Source organism: Camelus bactrianus, chromosome 12 (genome assembly GCF_048773025.1).
Source record: "Camelus bactrianus isolate YW-2024 breed Bactrian camel chromosome 12, ASM4877302v1, whole genome shotgun sequence".
Taxonomy (NCBI): Eukaryota; Metazoa; Chordata; class Mammalia; order Artiodactyla; family Camelidae; genus Camelus; species Camelus bactrianus.
In genome coordinates this window covers 17,566,863-17,577,657 of record NC_133550.1, presented here as the reverse complement: position 1 = coordinate 17,577,657, position 10,795 = coordinate 17,566,863, and the positions used below count along the sequence as shown (strand labels likewise).

General features: G+C 41.4%; 1 protein-coding gene across 1 annotated transcript; it reads left to right on the top strand.

The window, feature by feature from the left end:
* Positions 1–4,275: 4,275 nt before the first annotated feature.
* Positions 4,276–5,205, top strand: LOC105076340 (olfactory receptor 8S1-like). The gene has a single exon (XM_010964449.1). It carries the CDS (start codon positions 4,276–4,278, stop codon positions 5,203–5,205), a length of 930 nt encoding a protein of 309 aa, XP_010962751.1.
* The last annotated feature ends 5,590 nt before the right edge of the window (positions 5,206–10,795 follow it).

Genomic DNA, 10,795 nt, shown 5'->3' with positions numbered 1-10,795 from the left:
CATAGGCATACAGACCATCAGAGTCCAGATGAGATCCCATTATGAAAAGACCAGAGCAACAGGAAATCTGAGTCATAAAAAGCCTAGAACTCGGTAATGTCCACTATGATTGCTCTGAAGTTTTTCCTCTCTCTTTCCTGGTCCCTTTCTTTCCCTCTCCTAATCCACCCTTCTTTTCCTGTCTTCTCATCAACTTTCTGCCTCCCGGAGACTGAGCTCCCTGCCCTAGGAATCACATTTTCCATACAATAGGAACTTTGTGCTCACTCTGAGTAGCCACTTGGGGAGAATCTCAATAAATTACGCTGAGTCGGAATCAGGTACATCTTGCATTCTGGGTTCAAACTCCACACTGGCCTGGGCTCTAGCAGTGCAGTGAAACCTGGGACCAGCAGGTAGGAGAATAAAGGTCAAGGTGGATGGGGAGAGTATACTAGAGTAGAGAGCTTATAGCAAAGAGTACATCAGAGCAGATCAGAGAATATACCAGAGTAACGGTAACTCAGAGGAAACCCTCTTCTTCTAGGATGGCCAAACCAAATATACTATAAAAAAAGTTCAATTTTTTGTTATTACTGGTTCTCCTTGACCCCAACAAACTCTGATGATGTGAAGCACACAGAGAGAGGGACATAAGTCTGAACAGGTTTGAAGGAAAATATCTGAATTCAAAAAGTTCCTTTCAGTTCCCTCCAAATTTCATCCCTTCCCCAGTCTGGGTGCCTATCTAGATATCCATGGTCTTTATACCACTTTATTGAGTATCCAATTCCTATCCCATCTCACCAGCATTTGGTTATGCAATCTATTCCCTCATTCAGTGAATAGAGGAAACACTGAACCTCTCTCCCTTCTCATTCTCAATAATCCATCAATCCCAGTACTTATGCAATTAACTAACATTTTAAAATTAAATACATGTAAGGGCAACAAGACTTTGATACCTCATGTTATATGTTACAGGTCTCATTCTCCAAGGACAGCCCTAGATACCTGTTTTCTTGGATAGGATATGACAATATATGTCACAGGCCAAGTTCCAGAGCCTAAATTCCAACTCTAACTCTTGCCTAAGTTTTCTGTGTCTCGGTTCCTCAACTGTAAAAAAGGTCTGTGTCAGGACTGTTTCATAACCAAACAGAATCACAATATCCAGCCTGCCTCCTGCCCCACTGCTGAGTCATGTAGGCCCTCATTCCAGGACCAAAGTTTTCCAGATTTGGATCTTTAAATGACAGTTCTCCAATATTTTCTATAGAGGCTGGTATGTTCTTTGGTGCAGAGTTGGAAACACAAATAAACACTGTGGTCAGGTATACTTTAAAAATTAAATGTAGAATGAGAGACTTATCTGCCTAACTTATTCAGAAAATTCCAAATACTTGGAGACATTTTCTAATTCTAAAAGATAATGATATAAATTAATTAGTGTTTGTTGTGATTGTCACTTTGCTAGTGAAGATAGTAGAGAAACTATTCACTTTGCTAGGATTGACAAACTCAGAGATAAGAAAGGCTTCTTAAAAAAGATTTTTTTCCAGCAAGTTGCACGCTTTGTTTGCTGAAGCAGAGTTAATTTGAGTCATCCTGAATTACAGATTCACCTACTGGACAGACTGAGATGCAATCTGGATCTAAGTTCTGGTAAGACTCATAGTCTGGAAATCTTTGTGAATGTTCAGTATTAATAGTGGAGAAAGGATCTCCGTATTTCTTTGTCCAAGAAAATAAAAGGACAAGGACTGGAAAACTGGCTAGTTTTTCAGGACTTGTTATGAGTCCTTTGGGCAACACCAGCATCACACTCTGTGGTGTGAGAACAAAGGTAGAGAATAAAGGATAGACTAACGCGGCAAAGGGACTAGTCAGAAGACTGTGTGAAGTCACCAAGTGAGGGAGGTTTCATGAAGAGAAACAACCTGAATGTACAGTCCCATAATGAATTTAAAAATAAATATGAGGGAAAAGTCTAGAAAGAGAAGTCATCTGGACAAGAGTAACTTAAAATCTAGAAGAAAATGGTGCATGCATGTAACGGTTCAACATAAGTATATGCAAGGCTGTTTTCCTCTTTATGCCCAGCATAACCTGACCTATAGTAGGCAATTCATGAATGAATTGTTGGGGTTATGGGTGATTAGATGGAAGAATGATCAAAATAAATGAATAAATGTGGAGAAAAATAAGTTAATGGAAGGGTATATGAAAGAATGAATGAATAAATAAACCAAATAAATTAATGTTAAGAAAAAATAAACGACCAAGTGAATGTTATGGGCTTTAATAGCCTTTCTGATATGAAGTGGACTAGTAGGCATGGGAAATGTTAAGTTCACTACCAGTTACTCAAAACTGAGACAATCTGTACACACACACACAAACACATACATACACATACACCATTCTTTGCTTCCCACTTTGTTGTCTTCTTAGTGTTGAACTCTTATCAAGCTTATAGTTCTACAGACTTTCCTGAAGAAAATTAGCTAAACAGTCTGTCCAATTCACTTCATTACTTCCTTGTTTCATTCAACCCATTTGTGATGGAAGATCCACCAAATGTGCTTTTCACTGGGCCAAGTGTTATGGCACAGAGATAGGAAGTAATTTAGAGCATAAATCACTCTCTTCAAGGAACTGTAGTATCACTGCAGGGGGAAAAGAAAAGAGAGAAATGTGTCATAAACATTCTGATCACTAACAGGCAAAACAAGACAGTGACTCAGCAATGGTATAAAATGAAGAGAGTTGCTTATGGTGGGTGGGCTAATGAACTGGCATAGAGGGGAAGTATATCTGTTGAGGTCCTCCCAGAACAAACACTGAAGTAGAAGCAGTACTACCTGTGATTTTTGTGGGGTGAGGGAAATCAGAACAGGGCCAGAAAAGCCTTCAGACCATGATCCAGATATGACACTGGTGACAGGAAAGAGGGAAGGAGAGCAGAATTGTCTAGGGAGAGCCTCAGACTCCAATACAGATCTGATAAGGATTCATCCAACCCAGTGGGAGCTCTGGAGCAATGGTTGCCCCTTAGAGAGGGTGGAAACGGCCAAGACATAGTATCTAAGGTATGCGCAGTCATTGACTGCCTGGGAAGAGTTTGGGCTCAGTTAAAGCTGCAGTAGATCTCAAAGCCTCAACTGGATCCTGTCAGCAAGTTTATCATTTTCAGCTGAATGTTAACTTCTTTAAGATAGACCCAATTGGAGCACCTCAATGGCTGCCACAGGAGGAGAGCAAGCGTCTTTAAGAAATACATAAGAAAATGGAAGGCAAAAGTGCCAGATGAGAAAACAATAATGAAGGCAGGTTAGGTCCTAGCGTAGTCACTTATTCACTCTGGTAAGACAAGACACATACTTCTAATTGTACATCTGAAAAATTAGGATATAATGAGCTACCCAGAATGTTTTGTGAAATTAAATGAGAAAATGAAAATTTTTTATTGAGATGTGATTGACATATAACATTTTATTAGTTTCAGGTAAACAACATGATTTAATATTTGTATATATTGTAAAATGATCACCAGATGAAAACCAAGCCTTAAATGAAAGTCACTACATAGAAGAAAGCCTGGTGTCTTGAGGTCTTATAGAATCTAAGTATACAAACTAGGGACTTGGATGAGTTACATAATTTATAATAGTCAAATTTTTAATTTGCAAAAAGGAGTCAGCAATATCCTCCTTATCCTTTCTCCCAATATCCAAAATTCAGACACACACACACACACACTCTTCCTCACTCATCTTTTAATCTTATTCCAGAGGGTCAAATTTACAATATATGTTAGTGTGTAGTGTCAATGATAAAAGCTAAAGAAAGATAAAATAATATTAAAGTTATGAACCTTAGGAGGATTCTGAACTGTAAGGAGAACAGACTGGGAAACAGAGGAAAGAAGACCAATGTTGAAATAGCCCCCTAGCAACTCTGCCACAATTTACAAAACATGTACAGTATATTGTTGACAAAGCAGCGCCCAGTTGAAGGAGACAGAATAAATTAGTTATGGAGAAGATCTGCACAAATTAGCAAATTTCTTTAGCAGTCTTTAAAGTAGAATAGCAGCCATGGAAATGTCATTGTGAGATTGAAACAACACCAGAAGATGAAGTAAAGATTATAGACATTTGAAAAGGGCATATGTGAAGTCGAAATAATTAAGAGTAAGTGCATAAAAGTAGATCCCTTCCTCCATAATTGGGTGTAGTAAAGAGAAGTTTCAGGACCATTCCTATATTTATTTCTAGGAAATCTCCTTTCTAAATGGCCTTGAGAAACCATAGCACCATCGCTGAATTCATTCTCCTCAGGCTATCAGCTGACCCCAAAGTCCAGATACTGCTCTTTGTGCTCTTCATGGGGCTTTACCTCCTGACCAGGATGGGGAACCTGATGATGCTGCTGGTGATCAGGGCTGATTCTCACCTCCACACTCCCATGTACTTTTTTCTGAGTCACCTCTCTTTCCTGGATCTTTGCTTCTCTTCAGTCACAGTGCCCAAGCTTCTGGAGAGCCTCCTGTCTAAAAAGAAAATCATTTCAAAAGAGGGCTGCCTGACTCAAGCTTTCTTTGTGTTTGACATTGGAGGAACAGAAATCTTCTTGCTTTCAGTGATGGCCTATGACCGCTATGCTGCCATCTGCTACCTCTTCCTCTACAACCAGGTGATGAGCGGCCAGCTCTGCATGAATCTGGTGTGGGCTTCATGGGCCCTGGGCTTCCTGGATGCAGTCATCAACATCCCCTTGGCTGTGAATTTGAACTTCTGTGAGGCCCACATCATCCCCCACTATAGCTGTGAGCTGCCCTCTCTCTTCCCTTTGTCCTGCTCTGATATCTCCAGCAATGTCACTGTCCTGGTGGGCTCCACAGTGCTGCATGGCTTTGGTACATTTTTCCTGATCTTCTTCTCCTACACACGCATTGTCTCCACCATCCTGAGCATCAGCTCCACCACAGGCAGAAGCAAGGCCTTCTCCACCTGCTTCTCCCACCTCACTGTGGTCAGCTTCTTCTATGGCTCAGCTTTCCTCCGTTATCTCATGCCAACCTCAGGTTCACCCCTGGAGCTCATCTTTTCCATACAGTATGGTGTGGTCACTCCCCTACTGAATCCCCTCATCTACAGCTTGAAAAATAAAGACGTAAAGGCAGCTCTGAGAAGAACCCTGGGGAAATGTTTGCCACAGTAAGGGTAGCAAGCTTTAAAGAGATGATAAATTAGGAAAGGACTACAGGGTTCAGGATATCTGGTAAGTTAATACTAAAATCTTTCTGATGGCCCTGTGTTTTAGATGCTGAAAGATGCCACAGAAAAGCATAAGAAGGAGGCACAAAGAAACTTTGAGGGTGAGGTCAGGCTGGGAGAGGGTGGTTCAGATTAAATTCTGCTCAAAGGCATGTCAGTGGAAATATAGTCATCTCTGCCAAAAGTTGTATTTAATCATAATTTATTTCTCTATTATTTTATTGATACTGAGTAAAAATGTACGTATTGAATTATTTTTTGGAATTAAATGTATACAGAGGCACTGAAAAACATAAGAATTCACCAAAAAGTGTTGAATCTCAGGGAGAAAAGTTATCAACTTGAGGTCCATGGAGGGGTTTGTGCTTTAAGTGGGAAGCCTCGCAGATAGACAAAAGTGCTAACAGTTCGCCCAGAGCAATTATCAGTTGAGCGACTTGAGTGCTACCAAGAACCCTTCTGCTCTATACTTGAGAGCTGGAACATGAGGGAAAATGTTTCTTCTGGGCAACATGGGAAATTTTAGACCTCTCCAGAAGTTCACATCCTTTCAGCACTGTTTTTTCCATTTAGCCTAATTGGAGAATGCAAGGGGTTTCAGTCAATTTTTTTTTTTTTAGTGGTTTCCTTTTCATTATTTTAGCAAGGGTTTATGAAATATGCAGTACATGTTATATGACACACCAAATTTGTATTTTGAGAATTTTTACATGCTACTTATGATTTACCTCTAAATTCATTGTGTTTTAAAATATAACTTGTAGTCATTCAATGGTATTTTCTGTATAGCAATAATGAGAATTATTATATGTATTATTTATAGCCAGGAAAACAAAGATGATGAACTTTGTGGTGTGCCCACAGGTTATTTAAAAAATTATTTCAGTCACTGAAATCAAGGCTAAGACTTATTCTGATGATGAACCTCAAGAAGCACTTAAAGAATACATGGCTCCCTGATTTAGAGCAGGAGAAAGCTGAGCACGTGCCATTGTCTTTGGGATTAGGCAGCAAGCAGTCTTCTATGTTAACCAAAACTTGTGGTCCTTCATGTCCTTTGCTCTGATATTTTAAGTTAAATGACTTTGAGCCAATGCTGAACCTTTCTGTGCCTGATTTTGTAATCTACAAAATTGGCTGATATTATTACCTACTTGTAGATTGCTTGTATTGATTGAATTATATCCTTATAAATTAAACACTTAAAACAGTACTTCACCCATATTAATTGTTAATAATTATTGGCTATTTTTCAAACTTCCTAAAGAGTATCCAACCTTCCCATTTACCCATTTTTGCCAACTATGCTTAGTTAGGCTTACTATCCATCAAATATTGACATCCGCCCTCCCTGTACTTTTAGGATTAGGATATGTTTTCCCAACTCCCACTGAACTGGACTTGGCCATACGGATTGCTTTGACCAATGAAATGTGAGAAGAGAAATGTGCCAGTTTTTAGTGGAAAATTTAAGACATTGTGCTTTTCTATTTGCTTCCTAAATGCTTATCCTCTGCCTACTCCAGGTAGCTATTGATGCTTCATCCTGGGTACCAGAATGAGAGCCATGTAGAGCAGAACTGAATCTGATCCCAAATGAGCTCAGTCAAACCAGAGTCATGCCAACATGGACACCGTATTTATCAGCAAGAATTAAATGCTTGTTGCTTTAATTCATTGAGGGTTTGGGGTTATTGGCTGCCAAAGGGAAATCTGGTAAACCTAATCTCTTCACCTGACCCCAAGTCCTCAAGCTGTTCTAGCACCAAAATAGCTTAAGTGCTAAATCCTGTAGTCTTTTGCAACATCTATTATTTCAAAGCTCTCAGCTGTATTTGACTATGGTGATTAGAATTGCTCTGGGGTCCTTCCCTTAATGTTGTGGTTCTCTAAGATTCTGTTCATTGTTCATGGCTCACCTCAAATCTACTCACTCTCAGCAGGAACTCATACCCATTCTTGTGGTTTAATTTCCAGCCTAAAGCCAAACTCTGCATCCCAGATCAGAGCCCTTCCTAGAGTTTATCCCTTTATGCATCTGAATGCTGAATATCTCACTCTTTACATTCCACTGATGCCTCTGTATCAACAAGCCTAAAATATATTATATCCCTCTTAAGTTAATTCCTTGTATTATTTGGTAACTCACCCAAGTTGGGAATCACCCTCCTCTTTTCTCCCTCCATTTCCCACACCAACTCCCACCAAATCATTCCAACTTTACCTTCTAAATAGTTCTTGAAACTATCCACTCCTCATTATTCCCACTCTAATCAAGAAAAAAAAAATCCTCTGAATGCAATCTCTTCACCCTAGTTATTTCCCTCCTGCATTATACCTCCACACGTAGCCAAGAGTGATCACTTTATACACAAATCTGAGCTTGTCACTTTGTAAGCAGCTTTTGGCAGGAAAGAGCTCTTTACAGGAAGCCCCTTTTTTCACTAACTTTAAACCAGGCACCTCCATGTTCTACTCAGCTCCAGCCCTAGCACACCTTTCAGATCTTCTGATCACATAGTACCTTGCCTAACCTGTTGGTTCTTTCCATAGATCAAAGAAGTAGAAATGAATAAGTAATGAACAGATGACCAATCTCTTCCCTAGCTTCCCCTTCAGTAATCTCGCAGCAAACTATGTCAACAAGACAGCATCTAAAGAAAGATCACAAGAAGTAGATAAGCCTGTGCACAATGCGGGATGAGCACGACTCTGATCCCTCATCTCAATGATTAAGTGACACTAGTTCCCCTTTTCCCTTTAAAAACATTCATAGCTGAGCAGAATCTTCAGAGTCGGTTTTTTTTTTTTTTGCAGACACTAAGTCCACCATCTTCCCACACTGCCGGGATTCTGATTAAAAGCAACTTTCCTTTCTACATTTGCCTCTCTCCAGTATTGCTTTTTGATCAGTGAGCAGCCAGATCTGAGTTCCATAACAACTTTCCCCTCCTAAAAAATAAAGTTCAAATCTCACCTTGCATAAAAGTAGTTACTCTGATCTGACCTGCCTATCTTGAGACTGCCTACGTTATAATTCATAATCCAGAAAAAAAATGAACCTCTTCCAAGTGGCGTGCAATATGATTAGTGTGATTTTGAGACAGAAGGGAAGTGGGCAGGGTACAACCATCAAAAGAATGATACAACAAAGAGCACCAAGATAGTGGAAGATTCAACTCCCAGTAGACTTTAAGCATCATTATACTCTCACTGAAATACAACAGCATGCCAAATGGTACTCCCACAGGCGCCATGACAGTTTCAAGGCCGACCATAAAAGGTCAAAAAGTGGGTGATGGCCCAATTCCTGGGAATCCCAGCCCCTTTCCCAAAGTAGTTGGAATAATCCTCCCACTTGTCAGCATATGAAGTTTACTGAGCCCATAAAAACTGACAGCCTTGAACTTCATGGTCTCTCTCTTGCCATTTGAGATGGCCCACACTCTGTCTATGGAGTGTGTAAACCTACTTTTGCATTAACCACCCCCACGCCTTGTGGCCTCTCTGGCATTCTGAGAAGACCTGCACTCTGTCTATGGCATAGGTAGCTCTGAATAAACCTACCTTAACTTTACTACTGCTCACCCTTGAATTTTTTTCCTGAAGGAAGCCAAGGACCCTAACTTGGCTAGTGTGTCCCAGGGACTCTGCCAAAACCTGGGAAACTACCATCTTCTTGCACCCCATTCTTCCTATATCAACTTTATTTATGTTACATTAAAAAGTTCAGGTGGGGGGCTTTTTTTTTTTAAGGTAAGAGCCCAAGGGCCCTGATCAGCCTGACCAGCCCACCCATCCCCCACCTCACATCCCCCTAGCGTAGGGGAGGCAGGAAAACGCAGGCATGAACCGGATAGGGAACAAGCACAGACACCACCCTTTGCCCCAGTTCCCCCCTGAAAAAGGGTTCCACCTGGCACCCTCCTCGCCCCTTTCTCAGGGTAGTCGGCGCCTGCTAGGCCGAGGCTTGGCCTAGACTGGACGGGTGCCTTCCAGGACCCACTAGTGCCAGGCTGTCCGGGCTGTCTGGGGACTTGCACGGGAGACCCGCCAACGCTCCGGCCTGGCAGATTGGGGTCTTGTGGGCAGGCGAAGATGCCGATCCCAGTGGAGCATGCCAGGAGAGGAAGGAAGAAGGAAGATGGACAGACGTTGTGCCAGCCCCTGGCTTCTGCTTGGGACGTGGGGAAGTTGGGGAGGGACTAGGGGTGGGGCCAAGGAGTAAAGGACAACGGGAGGGATAAACCCTTCTGTGAGGGCTGACTTTCAATAGATCGCACTGAAGGAGCTGCTCTGCTAGGTAGGAAACTCTGAACCAGAAGCAGATGGTCTAGGAATGGTTTAGCACCAGATTCCCCACAACCCACCTACCTGTGTTGAGTGAGGAGTGAGCAGGCAGCTGCTTTCTGGCCACCAGGTGCTCCAGGCGGAAGGGCTCTGGTCCCCATGCTGGTGGAACACTTCCTACTCACAGCCTGAGGAGGACGCCAAGTGAGTCTTTCCTGGCGTTTCCAAATCCTTCCACCTGGTGTTCCGTATCCTTCCGCCTGGGAGGGATTCTTAGCGGCATTAAATCATAATCCCATAGACTGTGCTTCGCTTCATTTGCTCCTCAGCCAAGCACATTACACCAAGTGTCTGAACCTTAGGTTTCTCTCCTACTGAGCAGGGTTACCATGGCAACAGCACATCATCAGTAGAATAAAACTGACCTGTCTCACAAGGGTCTACTCCCAGCTCATGTTCCCTATTAGTGGGTGAACAATCCAATGCTTGGTGACTTCTGCTTCACAATGATAGGAAAAGATTGTTTACATTAATTATATTCTTAAGTGTTAAGTGGAAATGAGTTTCAGAAAGTACAAAAGTCAACTGAGCCAATGCTTAGAAACTAACTCACAGGTTACTCGATAGCCTATGATGGGACCTTGTTCAAATTAAGTAGATACATTATAGCCTGAGCCAAACATTTTCACTTTCTCTAGAGTTTAAACTGGTAGTCCTAGGATGTGTTAATGGGAAACACTCATGCAGTGAGTCGTCATGGGGAAATGCCTAAATGAAGATGATCTGATCCAGCTCTACTGTATGTTCTGATCTTCCCATGCCCTGGCTTTGTAATACCTTTTGCTTTTCATGAAATTCAGTGTTTGTCTTTTCCAGGGATCCTGTTCACATGTATCATTACAACAAACTTGCCATTACTTGAGTGAGGGTTATTCCCTGAAACCAAACTGACTGACTAGAACATGCTCACATAACTTGCTTTTGGGTTTGAGAATGAGGACTTTAAGGTAAACTTCACTATCTTTTCACACTTGCCTTTTGCTTTTTACACCCATCTGTCAAGCAAAAGAAAAAATAAGAAATGCTGGAATTTTTGTTTATCTTATTGCAAGGGAATGTTCTCCAGATGAACATACCTTCAGAATTGCTGCATACAGTTGTCTATTGTATGAGCTTAACTGTCTATTTGCATATCTATTTGGATTAACTGAAGTTGAATTTAAAATCCTGTGTTGTAACGATCT